This window comes from Equus caballus, chromosome 2 (genome assembly GCF_041296265.1).
Source record: "Equus caballus isolate H_3958 breed thoroughbred chromosome 2, TB-T2T, whole genome shotgun sequence".
In the NCBI taxonomy this organism is placed as follows: domain Eukaryota; kingdom Metazoa; phylum Chordata; class Mammalia; order Perissodactyla; family Equidae; genus Equus; species Equus caballus.
Genome location: NC_091685.1, coordinates 91,031,788 through 91,048,648, shown reverse-complemented (window position 1 = coordinate 91,048,648; position 16,861 = coordinate 91,031,788). Strand labels below are relative to the sequence as shown.

Genomic DNA, 16,861 nt, shown 5'->3' with positions numbered 1-16,861 from the left:
AATATTCAGGGGATTAAGTCACAGAGCAGAAGTTGACACAACTTCAGCTCACATCCTCTTGTTAGGTTTTAAGCTAACGGAATTTAGGACTGAAAGTTGGGTCTTACTCAGTTCCTCTTGATAGTGAACCCAAATCTGCTGCTCTGCAGCCTCTCCCTTGTCGGACCTGTTTTGTCCTCTTGGACTGTGAATGAAAGCAGAAGTCTGGTAGCTGAACTGATGAATTTGGGATGTATATTTTACGAATTGTAGTTCTTAGGCTATTAAATGAGACTGCTGTGGTCTGAAAGACCAGACATTCGAGGAACCATTTCATGTTAATTGGCTCTCAGTTTTCAGGTGTAAACTCTGTAGAATTAACTTACAGCACCTCTGAACCTTTGTCCCAGTTAGAGCTTGAGTACGGGTTCATTAAGATTCTCACTAGTTCTTAGCTAGTGGGTTTGAGTTATAGTCACTAAGAAATTTACTTTCGTTTTACATTAATTTTTTTCTACCAGGAGGATTAGCTTAGCTTGAGCTGTGCTTAAAAATAAAATATCATATAGGGATTTATTTATTTGGAAGTTAAAATTGCTGCTAGTGTGACATCCCCTCCTTTTTATTCAAATGTGTTAAATAGGGAACAAGTATTATTCCTTCTTTACAGTTGACAATATTCAGGTAACAAAAGAGAGGTGTTTTTTCTTATGGTCTAAAGCAGAACTAATTAGAACAGAGCCAAAATGAGAAAATGTTGGTTACCTATTTGTCACTGTGTCACGGTTCTTTTAGCAAAACCAGTTGTGAAGCTTTTTCATTTTTTGTTGACATCACAGTCTTTTGACTCTCTGTTCTTTTATTATTTCAGCTATTAAAAAAAAAAAAAACGTGGGAGGGCTTTATTATCCATTTTAATTTTCCTATTAAAACTTGAGCCCTGGGCCAGCCTGGTGGCTCGGTGGTTAAGTTTGCATGTTCGGCTTCGGTGGCCTGGGGTTCACTGGTTCGGATCCCGGGTGCGGACGTGGCACTGTTTGGCAGGCCATGCTGTGGCAGGCATCCCATGTATAAAGTTGAGGAAGATGGGCACAGATGTTAGCTCAGGGCCAGTCTTCCTCAGCAAAAAGAAGAGAATTGGCAGCAGTTAGCTCAGGGCTAATCTTCCTCAAAAAAATAAAAAAATAAAGATTTATATTATTTAAAAAAAAAGAAAACAAAAATACCGTGAGCCCTGACTGATGGGGGAAGGCACAGTACAGGGAGAGACTGGCTAGGTGGAGAAAGAGGTAGCAGAGGAGGAGTGTGGATGGAGAGTAATCTAATTAAAAATGGGTTAATCAGGAGAAAATATTGTTTAGGAATATTGAGAAAGATAGTACTGAAATCATTTTGATGGGATTCTTGTAAGGTTCTGAAATATTAAGAAGATTAGTTCTATATTAGTCTGGATTCTCAGTTTTAAGGTCCAGCTCTTCTGAAAAGAAAGGGAATTTACTGAAGAATATTAGGGAGCTTGCAGTATCTTTGTGAGGTTTTGGGAACCAGGCGTGATGCCTGGCGTCACTTCAAAGAACTGGGCTTGGAGAAGGCCATCACCACTTTGCCAGCGAGTGTAGACAAGACAGTATGCCCCAGCAACTCCACTGCCCTGATGGCTCCTGGTAGAATTGCTGCCTCTAGAAACTGGAGTAGTTGCTACCACCCACAAGAATTTCTGGTCACTGGTTTTTGGAAGCACTGTCTTCCAAATCCAAGTCTAGGCTAGGAGCATCTGATGAGTGGAACTCTGACCAGCTGCCAGTACCTTACTGCAAGATGCCTGGGAAAGCAAGTGTCCGTCATTTTCAGCTTTTGTAGTGGAAGGTGGGTTCTGCCTCATTAGGTAGAATTCCTTAAACATGGGCAGGTGTTTCAAGTGCTGGGTAACCCAAAAGGACAGCTATCCACTACCTATAATGTTTATGCCTGATTATAAGGCACTACCGTTTTCCTATGAGAAGATTAAGCAAAAAATCTTTTGGATAGTTTGAATGTACACACCTTTAGGTATGCATATGTATGTCCGCTAGAGAATCCTGTCTACTTTCATTATTTAGTTGATTAAATATGTGTCTGTATTTTAAGATGAAGTTATCAGTGTATACTTTAGGAATATTTCCCCCATTTATTTAATAAAATAGTTATTCCAACATTTGACACCTTTGACATTAGTATATTTATCAGAGACACCTTCTGAATTTTTCAGCACAGCTTTCTAGAGACCTCATGGCCACATCTGAGTTCTTCGAGATACAACACCCTTTAAAATCTGTTTCTGATGCTTTCCTTGGAAATTTTATCCCAAGCCACAGGCATCCATTTGCAGCACATTTGGGCAGTCTCTTTAAAAAATTTGTCCCGGAGATGTATTTTCATATTGTAATCACATACCTTGTTTCTTTTAAAGTGATCTTTATGAAAACACTGAATGCTAATAATTTTGAAATCATCTCCAGAATGACAACTGAATTTCTTACATTTCTTAAATCCGCTACTCCCCCCCCCCCGTTTTTTTTTTTTAACCCAGACCTGTTAGTAATCTATAAGCATCTGAAAATACATGTGATTGGGGCCATTTCTGGCTAAGATTCCTCCTGCAGTTGTTTGTTGAGAAAAATAATGGAAGGTGCACTCCTTAAGGAAACTAAGAATTCTTCTATAGGGCAAGCCTCTTTTTTTCTGAGGGACAATTTTGGGGAAAAGATTCCTTATGTTTGGAGATGTATTGTGATGATAGTTCCTTGGCACCCTTTCTCGAGGTTCTGTTTCAAGGAAAATAAGCAATACATCTTTGCTGAATGATTTCTTTGCTGCTATTCTTGACATTGGAATTGGAAAGTATAGTTTCCCCTTTAGTCTCGTGAAATGGGAAGTATCTGGAAGGTCATGGGAGAAAATAGTGGAAATTTTCCTTTGCTCTCAGATTATGCATTCCTCTGGGGTCAAGAACATTTGGAATCCAGGCTTAAAATAACGAGGGCCGTGGGGAATGGACATAATTCCTTCTGTTTCATTAGACTCAGTCTGTCCTTGTTAGTACTGAGTGATTAGAAAGGCATGATTTAGTTCTTATAGTGATTTATTCATTGTTTTACCTGGACTGTTACTTTAGGAATCTATTATTAAAGATATGGGATGTAGTTACCTTTTTACTGAATATGGGTTTCTAGCCCTAATCCCTGCTCTCTTTAGAATTTACAAAATGAGAACTTAGCCTTTGATCTCAAATGTGGAAATTTAAGGTAGCGACAGTGGTTCCTCCCCCAAATGGAGTCTGATTCCCTGCTGGTCAGCCGTTATTGTCAGCAGATTTCTCTGTTCTAGGTTGAACCTAGAGAGGTAGAGGTTGGTAAAGATACCACCCTACCTTTCCTTTTCTTTTTAGACATTTAAGTTCTTGTATCCAAATGTCTAATGAAGAGAGATTTCAGATTTGACTAGTTGTAGGAAAATTTTAATCCCCCAGACTATTGTGTAACAATCTTGTCCTTTGAATTGTGAAGTTGTAATGGGTTCTGTGGTTTGCCTTCATAGCATTATAAGGCAACATTGAAGTGTCGTTTGGCCCTTTGCCTCTCCTAACTCATGCAGAATCCCGGATCATAGGATGGATAGGCCCTCAGAGGTCTCCTAGGCCAACTTTCTCTCAGTGAGGAATCTGTGATGCTATGTCCCTGGACAGTGGTCTTCTAGCTTCTGCTTGTTTATGTGGAAGGAGATAGAGGTCACTGCTTTGCTTGATGCATTGTAGGTCTTATTGAGTTCCTCTTGATAGTGAACCCAAATCTGCTGCACTGCAGCCTCTCCCTTGTCAGACCTGTTTTGTCCTCTTTAAGCAGATAAAATGATTTTTGCTTCTCTCATACAGTACCCATTTAAATATTTAAAGACAGCTTTCGTGTTCCCTCTAAATGTTTTCTTCTTCCTCAATCCCATTAAACGCCTCTGGTTTTCTTACCTATTCCTCCTAAACCTTTTTAACGTTTTGGTAACATTCTTGCTTTGCCCCACTTACAAAATGTGTTAATTGTCTCTCTTAAAATGTGTTAACTGTACTATTGAGAGAGGTTCTGGTCTTGTGGGACACAGTTGAATGATTACCTTGTTTGGATTTGAATAATATATGTAACCTATGTATGTGTTCATTATCGTCTAAGGCAATTTATGACAGCTTTGGCTCATGCTGAACTTTCAGTTAACTCAACTTTTTAGGAACCAAAGCCCCTATTAAATTCACAGAAACTGTTGTTAAGATACCTTTTACACTTGAGCGGTTGCCTTTCAGCATTGAAACCCTGTGGATTGCTTATCCCAGGTGAAGTCCATGGCACCGCTTTTGAATCCCTCTTTCATGTGAGAACTACTTGAACTGTGATTCTCTCTTCCAGCAGTCAGCTTTCCCTCCCGACTTTTGGTCCCCTGCAAATATGATAAATGTATATTTTAAAAAAATACAATCAGATAAGAATAAGTAGATCATCTTATGCCATGATACTCAAGATGATTCTCTCAGTCAGGAGTCAGCCAACTATGGCCCATGGGCCAAATCCACTTTGCCTTCTGTTTTTGTGAAGAAAATTTTTTGGAACACAGCCATGCTCATTTATTTATATACTGCTTATGACTGTGTTTGTGCTACAATGGCAAGTTGAGTAGTTGCAACTGAGGCCGTAGGTCTGCAGAGCCTAAATTATTTACTATTTATTATTTATTTACTATTATTTATTGGCATTTTATAGAAGAAGTTGGCTAACCCCTGCTCTAAGGTGAGAGCAGCTGATTAATTTTCATACTTTATGTTCACGTAAATGCATTCTGTTTCTAAGCAAGACTATCCAAAACCCTTTCCCAGGCTCCTTAGCCAAGGCTGTTTATGACTTCTTTTGTGGCTGGTTCCAGTATTTTATGGGGAAAAATATGGTTATATAACCTTATATGTGGGTTATAAAATACATTCTGTATTTGCTTTCTCTCTCTCTTTAAATTATCTGATTGATTTCTAGCGTGTTAGTATTTGAAAGCTTTTCTCCATATTATTACTTCAGCTGTCTCTTTCAAATTGGGAAATTGCCTTTAGAGTTCTGGGGCAGTCCTAGATTTGTCTCTGGGAAAGAAGGATCGTGTTTTGGCATTAGAAAGCTTTAGTAGCACTTATTACTCACAAATACTCTATAATACTTCTGTGAAATTGTAGAAGGAACTGAGAGATTCCATGGAGTCTTCACTCTATTTTGAGAAAAAGAAGCAAACAATCCTTGTTGCTCAACCAACGTTGCCTCACTGAAGCATTTAGTAGCTACTTCATTATTTTGTTCTTGAGCAGAATGCTTAAGATTCAGTTCAGAAGTTACATAATTAGACTTTCTTAAAGAAGAAAAATGATAGTGGATTTTAAGTTTTAAAATTTTTAATCAAATTTTTTTTTTATTAGAGTCCGTTATAGTGGTATCTGTCACACCTACTTCTTTCCTTGTTTTGCAAGTTGCTTATTGACCTGCTAACAGTGGGGCAGAAACCCCTTATATTCTTTTCCTACACTAGTGTTAGTCCTTGGAAGTCAGGCACATATTGCATCAAATTAATCCTCCAAGTGAAGGACAAATATGATGACCCAAAAATTGCTCTTGTGGAATCTTTGTGGCCTGGTCCTTTTGTGAAGGATGGTGTTTACTCCAGAGCGTGGAGTTTTAGGGTTCTCATTTTAAAAGGCCTTCATACATCTAGCGTTTACTGGGTATTTCCTAGGTCCCATGCTGATGGCTAATGACACCCATCTGATCTCTTTAGCCTCTTGTCCTGATTCCTGACTTCTTCAGCTGTTTTAGTGACACTGAATTGCTTATTGTTCTATGCTCTGAAATTGCTGCTTTCCCCTCTCCTCATAGAGGGCCTTTCTCTTACTCTTATCCTTCACCTGGAGAACTCCTGTGCCCTGTTTCAAGTTCAGCTCTGCATTATCCCCTTTAGGAAGTCTTCTCTTAACCCAGGTGGTTTCCTCCTCTGTGCAGCTTGCCCGCACTGCGCATACTACATAGCATTAGCCCGCTGTGTTTACATCTCTTGGAAATTCTCTTACCCAGAATGAACCTAACCACCCACCGCCTGCCTGGGTTGTTAGATAAAATCTCACATGAGGCAGATGGATGCCTCCATAAACTCCTGCTCACCTTCCTGCCCAGGAATGTTTGTGTTTCTCTAGGAAGTGCCCTACCCGCTGTTTGTTTTGGTTCTTTCATTCATTCTCCTCTCTGTTCAAATGTTTTCCGATGCTCAGACTCTGTAATGACCTTGCCTTGTACTTCATGGAAAAAAATACCCATCTGGTAGCAACTCCCTCAGCGTCTCTTCATGAAATCTGTAAACCTGTTTGTATTGGCACTTGTTTTCTCCTTTCTATCACAAAGGAGGGAAGGGTTTCTACTGCTGTGACAGGTCAGTACCTATACATGGTCAGCATCCCATCTCTTCCCACGTTAGAGACTTTGAACCATCTTTTCTGGATTCTTCATGTGGCCATTTAGATGTGCTCTCATCTCTTAAGTACAGATATTCCATCTTAAAAGAGAAACACGCCTTCACTTGACCTCAGGTTCCCTTTGAGTAGTCACCTTCTCTCTGTTCTGTCCTTCATGGCCATCCTTCCTGCAAATGTCCTCACTTTTCAGTCATTAAGCTACTCCGGCCCTTTCTTCCTCTTTTCCATGGATGTTGCTAAGGTCTCATTCCTTCTTTAATTTCTCTGCAGCTCATGCATTTAAAGCTCACATACCCTTTTCTTCTTTCATCCAGCATCCTGGTAGCTTCTTCCCAGTCTCCATTGCTAACTCCCCCTTCTCATCTTCCTTTTCCTGACCTCAGTCCTTGGTCTGGGACCTTTTCTTTCTATCCTCTGCCATGTCCTACCTTTCTACTTCCATGACTTCAAACTCCATCTACTTGCAGATGACTACTAAATTTATATCTCTGATCTAAACTTCTCTTCTAGGCTGTAGACCTGTGTCTCTGACAACCCATTTCACTAATCTTTTGGGTATCTCCCAGTGTCTCAAATTTGACATAATCCCTTAGTACTTGCTCTCAGCTGCTTTTCCTCAAAATTTTCCTATTTCAGAACACAGTATTCTTGTCTATTCAGTTGCTCATGCCAGAATCTGGGAGTGATCCTGGAAACCCCACCTTTTCCACATTCAGTCTGTTACCGGTTTCTTTGATTCCATCTGCAAATCTCTCTTAAATCTGTCTACTCTCTGTTTCTGTTGTCGCTACCTTACTCCAAGCCACTGTCATCTCTTGCCTGTTCCACTCTAGAAGCCTCCTAACAAGTCTTTCTCCTTCCAGTTTTCCTCACCTCTAATCTCTCTTTCTCAGAGCAGCCAGAGTAATCTTTAAAAGATCTAAATATCATTGTGTTAATTCCCTGCTTAAAACCCTCTAGTGGCTTTCCATCATACCCAAAATAACTCTTTCCCTGGGCCCATGAGGCTCCGCGTGTTCTGGTCCCCTGCCATCACTCATCTCATTCCGTTCACTTCCCCGTTCTTTATGCCCCAGCCATACTGGCCTTTTGCTATTTGCTACAATATTAACTCCTCACCTTCATCCTTTGCCTCTGCTGGTTTCAGGCTGGAAACAATTTCCCTTGTTCTTTGCACCACTAATTCCTTCTCATCTTTCAGGTCTTAGCTAAAATGTCACTTTTTTGATAAAGATCTCCCTGAGCACATTTCTCCTTATATATCCTCTAATAAATTCCTCACCATAGTCTCTTTTTGTCCATTTGAGGGAATTACTAGAATTTGCAGTTATACATCTACTTACGTGTTGACGTATCCACTGTTTGTCTCCCCTACTTGGCAGTCAGCCCTATGAGGGCAGCGGCTCTCCTTCTTTTATTCATAGTTGTATCTCTAGCACCTGGCACTGAACACGCAGCAAATATTTTTTTATGTGTTTAGACTTTATTAAGATGGCTACTTGGAATGGGGAAGGTACCCCATTTAGTACTTTTATTGCAATGTTGTATGGTGGTTAAGCTTGGGCTCAAATTTACAGGGTTTTGAATCCCCGCTTCTATCCTCTGTGAACTTGAGCAGTTATTAACCCCTGTGATCCTGACATAGAATGCTGGGCTGAGTTCTTGAGTGTGCCAGCCTCTGGGGGAGATGTATTACATGTAGGTTTATTCAGGAACATTGGTAGACTGGATCCAGTATGGAAGCTTAGGAAATGACACTGGTGCTGATAGAAGTGTGCCTTAAATTAGAGATGTTGTGTGTCAGTTGGATCCCTTTAAAAATGTATGTATGGCAGAACCTCTCATATCTGCCCTCCCAAATGGAACTTTGGGCATCCCCTATTGGCTTGGGTACTTGGGATTCCTGACGTGTGCTGCTTTGTGGCTGCTCTGTTCTTTAGTACAAAGGACTCCTTGGTTTGCCCTTGTTGTAGGTCACATGATCTACAATGGATGAAAGTACCATACTGTGAAGATGCTCCCTTTCCCTTGAGAGTGAGTGTAACCCAGTGCTGGCCTGGGGAAGAGGGTTCAGACGCTGGTCATCATCACATTTATGAGGGTTCCCTGTCTCACAGTATGAATGGTCTCTTTGGGAGAAACCCTTACGTAATGAAACACTGCACAGGAGCCTTTCGTTAAATTCAGATTCCTTTCCTATTCTAAGTCACTTATTTTTTCTGTAATTTTAAGCTTGGAATTTTGGGAGCCTTTTTTGTAAAAAGAGGGACAACACATTATTATGAAGTGTTTTGAAGTTTGCTTTTCCATTCTGGGTATTTCTAGTCTACTGACAATAGAGGCTGAGAAAGCCACTACTCACCAGCATATTATTATTAAATGCATTCCCCGTAGATAAATATTCTTTTATTTGCATTTTCAGCATTGTTAGTTTCAGATTCTGCCTTAAAACGAAAAGCCCCACAGCAGCCAGCTTAAGAATGAGCGTGGCTGTGGTTGGAGTCTGTGTGTGGCTCCTATCTTGTCGACCTTCCCCTTCTGTGCTGTTTGCCGGCACGCCCAGTGTTTGCTCTGACTGTGGCGAGCTCCAGTGCCTGCTTTACTGATAGACCTTAAATCGCCATGAGGAATTTTCAGTAATGAAGGGCAGACTGATTGTATTGATTATTTATTTATTTATGTATTTATTTATTTTGCGTTATCTCCCCCAATCCCTCCTGTACATAGTTGTATATCTTAGTTGCAGGTCCTTCTAGTTGTAGGTGACTGACTGTATTTAAACTTGTTGCCACAAACCTAGCCCTTTACATAATGTAGTCTGATTACTAATAAAGGAATGTAATTGACTTTTAAATTTCTGAGGAGGGGGAGGAAAAAAATTCTCAAACAGAAGTGTTCTGTTAATGAGTGTGATAGGCCGCTTTGTTGTTGAAGACAACCCTCTTGGTATTTCCCTGAAGAAGGAGCTGTGTTGGGGCTGTGTGGCGCGTTTCCCTGGCGCTTTGCCCCACCTCCTCTTCCCTGAAAATATTTATGGAGATCTGGTGTGTTAATAAATTTAGAAGTGATTTAATGGTTGCATTGGCAGGGAGAGATAAAGCTGTTAAATATGTTGTTCAGTTTATTTCTGGGTGGGGTGGAAGAGGGAAATACTAATTTTTTCCCTTTTGGAAACCTAATCGTATGCTCTTTTGTTATCACTCTTGTTCTCCAGGCATTAAGTGTAACTGAAACCCTGATTAAGCCCTTGGAAAAATTCAGAAAAGAACAACTTGGAGCTGTAAAGGTTTGTGTCTAATTTGAGTAACTTGTAAACAGAAAATGTAGATGTCTCTGCTGCTTCACTGTATACTTTATTCACATTTGGCAGCTTCGAAGGAGATGTTGGAGTAAACCATCTGTTGTTTTATGTTTTAAATGTGCATTTTCCCCTTTGGGGGATATGAAATTGAAAACAAAACAAAAACACCTGGACAGGATAGTAAAACCTATAGTAATCGTCTTTGGCTACTCATTTCCAGATAGAGTTTTAAAAATATCCTTAACCAAACAACACATTTACTCTGAATAGAAGCATCTTATCTCTGTGGGGGGTGCAGTTATTTCTTCATACGCCTTAGTTTTATGGAAGAGTGTAGCATTATACCAGGGTTTGAGATTAGAAATGCTCGTACACTGTGATGCCATTGAAACTAGGAAGAGAATATTAAGTTGTTGGGATGTAATTTCCTTCAATTTAGCAAAAATTTATTGAGCTTCTGTTGCGTGCCAGTGCTGGGGATTCAAAGATAAGTGAACCACAGACTGTACTCAAGGATCTGACATTTAGCCAGGATTTCCGGGAATAAGGCAGGGATTTTGCCACAGGGAGCTTGGGATATATTTGACAGCCTCTAAAGTTTGCAAACTGAGCCTTGAAATTACCCCCGAAAAACAGTTTCCACCAACCTTCCCTGAATTTTGTGTATGTACTTGAGGGAGAAAGAGTAACACTCGAGTGTTGTTGACCATTTTTGGCTTGGCCCAAGGAGAAGAGAATAACATCAATTTTAGGGAGGAAAGAGAGTTTTTATATTTGTATTTTTCTCCCCACATGGCTGGGCATGTGAGGTTTTTTTTTTTTTTCTTTTTCTTCCTAAATAAACTATTAAAATTCTTTTGTACAAATAAACATTGTGGCCTCACTGGCTGTAACTACACAGATGGACCCAAAAAGTGTCAGCTGCTTGGTTACTATTTATGGAATCAATTCTCCTTTAAGTGACTTGTTAAAATATTAGACGTTTCTTTTTGGCAGAATATTTGACAGGTTTTAGTGAAGAGCTTTGTTTTGAGGGGAGGTCAGAGGTAGTCCCCCACAAGTCCCCTTCCTGGGGTTGTTTGCTGGGCTGTGTGAAGCTGGGTTGTGTCCTCTGGCTTTGTGGCAGGAGATAGGGGGTCTGGTTTCACATCTGTGACCTTGCGCAAGTGATTGGCTTTAGTTTCTTATCTGTAAAATGAAGGAGTTGGGGATGTGACTGCTCTATTTTGTGGTTTTTGGATTCTGTTTTCTCTGATCTCATCTCCTTAGGCTGTTTTAAAGTTTGAACATCTTGGTTCTTTCTTTTTTAACATTTCGTTGGCAGCTTCTGAATGTAAACAATGTCCATTTCTTTTTTTTTCTCATTTTAATTGGATGATTGCGGGCGAGGATTATATTATGGAAATGAAAAATGAGTGTGACTTAATTTTCTTTTTATTTGCCAGCCACCCTACTGAGTTTTATAAATTTCTGACCTCGAACCTTCTATTGACTCCCTGACCCTCTGCAAAATTTCCCAGCGTCTCATGTTGTATTGTTCAGAGCATATCTTGACAAAGCAACTTGCAAGATAAATGGCCATATTATAAAAGGGGAAATTATTTTAATAGCTTTAGTTTATGCCTTGAGCTATTTGATGGCCAAATTCTATGCTAAAGTCCCCTTTCTTTATTTCTTCACTGTTCTTCTGGCTTCAAGTTTATAAAAGATTTAGCCTCCATTCTTGTTCAGTGGAATATGTGTGTTGGCTGTCATACCTGTTGATGGTGTTCCTTTGAGGAGGCCAGTTGTTGTGAGTCACAGGGAGAAAGAAGGCTTTTAACTGACAATCTTGTATATTATAGTAAACAGTTGAGACAGGTGGTTTTCTAGGTCATATAGTGACATATAAACATCTGTCTCTTTCATTAGATTCTTAAATCTTTGAGAGAAAAGACTGTGCTTTATTTCTCTATTTTCTGCCAGCATTCACTCTTACTGTATATGATATCTAATAAATAAGCTATTCAACTAATAATTCTAGAAGAACCAGGAAGGGGTTTGTAATCTGGATGTTTGGTTATTGTCTACATCTGTGCTTCCTAAACATTCCATCATGTTTTGACGTGTTCTTATTCCACTGGTTAATCTACTTACATGAGATACTTAAAAATAATTTTACTCTCTTGGGTTAAAGGTCTTTATTTATTTATTTATTTATTACAGCATAAAGCAGTTTTCATATGGGGATTAAAAAGAAATGTCCTTAAAAGTTGACTACAGCAGAATTTTTCAGATATCAGTGTCAAAATCTTAATCTTCTCTTTTCTCTTCTCCTTTTTCCCTTCTGGTAATGTCATACCCTCTGCTTTTATACTGAAGCTCTCTCTTTCAGTTCCGTTTACTCTCAATTTCTCCAGTTTCCAGAATCCCAATTACATGTTTAACTTGTGGTTTTAATGTAATCTAAACTGCTAAGTGGTTTTTGTAGGTTGGGTTTTTCAAAAGCCCCAAGGTATCCTTTTCTACCGTTGGCTTTTATGGGATATGTTGTTCAGTCATATCTGTTTGGTTTGGCATTATACCTCCCTTCTGTAGTTTCTGCCACATTTTCTTACACGCATGTCAAGTTCTCATTTCTGTTTAAAAAGCCCCATTTCCCACCACAGAACACAGGTATTTCTGTGCTGTGTCACATCAAGTTACTATTCAGTTTTTTGAAGGCCTCACTCATCGCTTATCTCCTCTGAAGCTCTTTCACCTTCCCCAGGAGCTTCTCCCCTATTCTCAAGTGTCTGCACACACTTTGTCAGTAGCCTTTGCTCCTTGAATGTCGATTTAGCCACGGGAAGCTAATACAGGTACCAAATAACGTAGAGCCAAGTACATTTCGTAAAATTTCCGAGAATTACCAGAACTTGATAAGGGTTACAATGAAATTTACAATTGCTTTCTTAGATATTGGAGCAATCAAGAAATGAAAAATGTGGCTTCAAGCAAGCAGTAGCGTGCACGTATCAAAGGGGATGCAACTAAGCTATATTGATAATAGAGCTGATTCAAATGCTGTTTTGGAAAGAGCCAATTACTATTTTATTAAATAGAATAAAAAATTTAACCAGAGGGTTGAAAAAAAAAGTTCATTGCATATATTATAACATTGCCTCAGCTATTACCAGACACCCTGGGATGAGAGGCCCTGGGATACGTCTGTGAATTAAAACAGTGCTGGTCTTCAAGAAATTGGCAACTCTCTGGGGGAGATGTCAAATAAAAAAGCAATAAAAATATATTGTAAAAAGTGCTGTAGTAGGGGTAAGCATAGGAGCTCTGGAACATGCCCTGTCATCTCAGCTTCAAAGCACCAGGAAAGTCTTTCAGCAAGACTTGATTCTCCTCATTCGAATCCCATTTCTGCCGCTTGACTAGTGATGTGATCTGGGGCAAGTTATGTAAGGCCTCTAGGCCTCAATTTCCTAATCTTCAAAATGAGACTAATGACACCTGTCTCAGAAGTTTATTATGAGGATTAAATGAGTTTGATAATGTATTTCTCCTGTCTGGTGTAGGACCTGGCATATACATAGTTGCAATTATTTTATTATCCCATGCATGGCTTGCTCCATATCAGTTTGCCAAACAAGAATTGCTCAGGTTTTTGTCCCTTCTCTGCATGCAGGGTTCAGAGGTGACATGCCAGAGCACTGTGGCTTGTGACCCTTCTGGCCAGATAGTGCTAAGATGATGGATAGGTGACTCTGGTGCACCTGCATAGGAACCAGTGGTGGCATTTTGTCAGTGTTGGTGCCACTGCCACCATAGGCTTCCTCCTTCACTCATTCTCTGACAGATGTCTCCTGGGCACCTACTGGGTATGGAATTTATGCTCCATTCTGTGGGGATAAAAGCTGAATTATCATCTCTTTGGAGAGGCTGAAAGAGCTTAAAGGAAAGGGGGAAGAGAGAGTGGGGTTGGATAAGCCAGTGCCGTGTAGGGTAGGAGTGGGTGACTTGGTGCAGGAGTTGAGGGAGAGTGCTGTTTTCCCCTCTAGAGGGGTGAGGGAGCACTTCAAGGAAGAGATTGCATTTCACAGGGGCTGTAGGATGTTGGGAGACCAGGAGATGATAAGAACAGGGCTTGCAAAACTCTGCTTGGCTTGGATATACAGGATTGCATTTTAAAAAGTGCTCCTGCTGGGCATATTGCATGTAGTATGAATCTTGTTTCTTGTATGTGTAGTGTTACTCCTACCTCTTAATTTAAATAAAAAGGGAGAAACATTTGGAATCTCTAAGAAAATAATTAAGCTCTTCTCTAGATTAGTCATGCCTTATGATTTAATATTTACAGTTTGATAATAAGCCTTTTCATTTCCTCATCCTAGAAAATTTGTAAAATATTAAAAATAAAAAATCATCTGGTAACTTAAAAAAATTCTCCTCCTCTAAAACAAAACAAAAAAATTCTAATACCCTATGGAAGTGCCAACAATTCACAATTATGTTCAAACTTCTGTGAATTCTTTATATATTCTTTATCCATTTTTCCATGGAAGTATTAATGTGTGATTTTAGCAAAAAATTGCTTAAAGAAGAATGTTTTACGTGTTAAGAATATTTACTTCTTTTCTTAAATATTAATTGCATCTTCTCCGTGCTTCTTTGTTTGCCTTTTGCTTGTTTATTATATATTTTTGGATATGTAGAAGTTCTTATGGCTTCTTCCAGTTCTTTTTTGCTCAGAAGGTCCTTTTCTATTCTGAGATCTGATGAAAATATTTTTTTTATGACTCCATTTTTTACTTGTGACTCTTTCTGTCCATCTGGAATTAATTTTCATATGAGATGTGATTCTCTTTCTATTTTCCAAGTGGTTAACCAATTATACCAGCACCATTGGTCGAATAATATTTTTTTACCTGGTGATTTGTAATTGGAACCTTTATATATATTTACTTCTAATGTGTTCAAAAGACCTGATTATTTAAGTTTTGTTTCTTAGGTTTATGATTCCCTCTACCATTTATATAGTGTACATCTTATTTGGCTGGTTCTGCTGTTTTAAGCAGTAGCTCTTCTTTCCCATTTTTTATTTGCCATGTGCGATTTTATAACAGGTTATATGATGACTTCCTATGAGTCATATTTAGCCTGTAAACTTCATTTTATTTGCCTTACTCATCCCAAAATAAAAAGAAAATTTGTTGCCACCATTTAAAAATTATTGGATTTTTCAGCTGTTCCAGAAAAATCAGAGGACCTGGCCTGTATGCTGTACCTCTGTTTCCATATGGCAAAAATCTGCTGGAGCTGTGTTATAGCTTCCTTCCCCTCTAGGGTAGATCTGGGCTATCTGGTTTGCCATTGCCCCCACCTCTCCTGGATGAGTTCTACTTCCAGCTTGCTTCAGTCATTGTGTTACTGCCTGACCCAGACTCACTTGAGTTTACAATGCTGTTTTATAAAAAATTTTTTCATTGTATTTAATTTGATCCTTGATAGAGCCTTTTGTCTTACGTTGTTCAATTCATTTATATATATATAGTCCATATATGTGTGTGTGTGTGTGTATCTTATATTTCAGTGTTGAAGAAAAAATGCTCCATTCTTTATTGAATGCTACTTGAACACAGTCCTCTTTAAAATTCATATTATTTCAGCACAAGAAGTCATATGAGCACAAATAAACAGAATAATATTCTATAATAGGATTGAGAAAAACTGCGAGAAGAAATAATTATCTAAATCTTAAGATTCAAAAACAAAACACAGCAGCATTTGTATAATACCATACCATGTATGAACGAGTGTATCTCCCCTCTAATTGATGGGTGTAATGTTGTTTCTTGGCTAAATTTTTTCTTCACAAAGCCTTGATGTCATCATTTTCTTTCATTCCCAACTTTCCCCACGTGTTCATTTACATTCCCCACTATTGCTGAGTGTGCTGGATGTTTTGACTGCTGATTTCGCATCACTGCCAACTTTGGCCCATTCTGTGATTTGGATGAAATCAAATGAGTAAAAATGTTTTCAGTATTCCTGGTGAGTGCTAATCTGCAAAGATAGTGAACACTTTTTGCGATCTGGTCTTGCTTTGCAGCAATCTTGTCGTAAATGCAGTGGCATGACTTCCATTCTTGTTTAAACCTGAGAAACTGATGCTCAAAGAAGGCTGGGACACTGGTGCAGAGTCACAGAGTCCTAAGTGGCCAGGACTTGAACGTGACTCTTCTGGGACACCTAATGCAGTGTGTACTCTACAAGATGAACTTTTTAAAATATTGAAGATTTTGAAGTAATGGCCATATGTTTGTTTTAGTTTATTTTCTGTTTGTCGTTAAAATAGTTGATGAAGAGCATAATACATAATGAAAAGCAGAAAAGAGAGTAACCATATAATATTAATGCCTTAAACTTTTTTTTAAATGGTTTTACATTAAACCTAGGGCATAAAGAAAAATAAAGTGCCTCTGTTTGAATGAAAGTTTGAGTGTCCTGACACATGGGTGAACCATAGGATCACAGAATTTCAGGATTGGATCCACGAATGAGCTAGTACAAAAAAGCCCCCTGATCTTTGCAGTAAGAAAACTGATTCCGTGTTGCTAAATATTTTTTTCCAAAGTCATGCTGCTGGTTTGTAATTAAATTTGGAGTAGAAATGGATGGAAACATTGGTTCCTGGGTCTCTGTCTCCTCTGTCGATGTGGGGTTTAATTTAGAGTCTTTAGATGAGCTGGCAGAAGCTCTGTCCTAGGTTCCCGCAATGACAATTTGTAGTCCCATGTAGTGAAATAAATAATGATAAATGGGAAGAAATAGAATTTATGTGCTTTATTTAATCTCTTTGCCTAAAAGGAAAATGATCATACCAGAAAAGACTGGAATAGTTCATTATTTTTGCTTTAGAAAATAAAAGTTGGAAACTAGTGGAGAGAATGTTTTCTTCCAGGAGGCCTGAGAGAGTTAGGGCGAGTTTGAAGTTATTAGAAACCTTTTGACAGTATGAGGACATAAGTGTGCTTTCATTAGTGCTCAGAAATGTTTATTAAAAATCGAAGTGGGCAGGCTGTGTTGGGGCA

General features: G+C 38.9%; 1 protein-coding gene across 8 annotated transcripts in view; it reads left to right on the top strand.

Moving 5' to 3' along the window:
• The window catches only part of ARHGAP10 (Rho GTPase activating protein 10), a 287,552-nt gene that overhangs the window by 88,380 nt on the left and 182,311 nt on the right, over positions 1-16,861 (top strand). For 6 of the 8 annotated variants that reach the window (XM_070261551.1, XM_023636457.2, XM_023636458.2 and 3 more), the window contains one exon: positions 9,711-9,782. The exons of the other annotated variants lie outside the window; for them this stretch is intronic. In XM_070261551.1, coding sequence (XP_070117652.1) covers positions 9,711-9,782 — 72 coding nt within the window. The remainder of the gene's footprint in view (positions 1-9,710; positions 9,783-16,861) is intronic. 8 annotated transcript variants of the gene reach the window in all.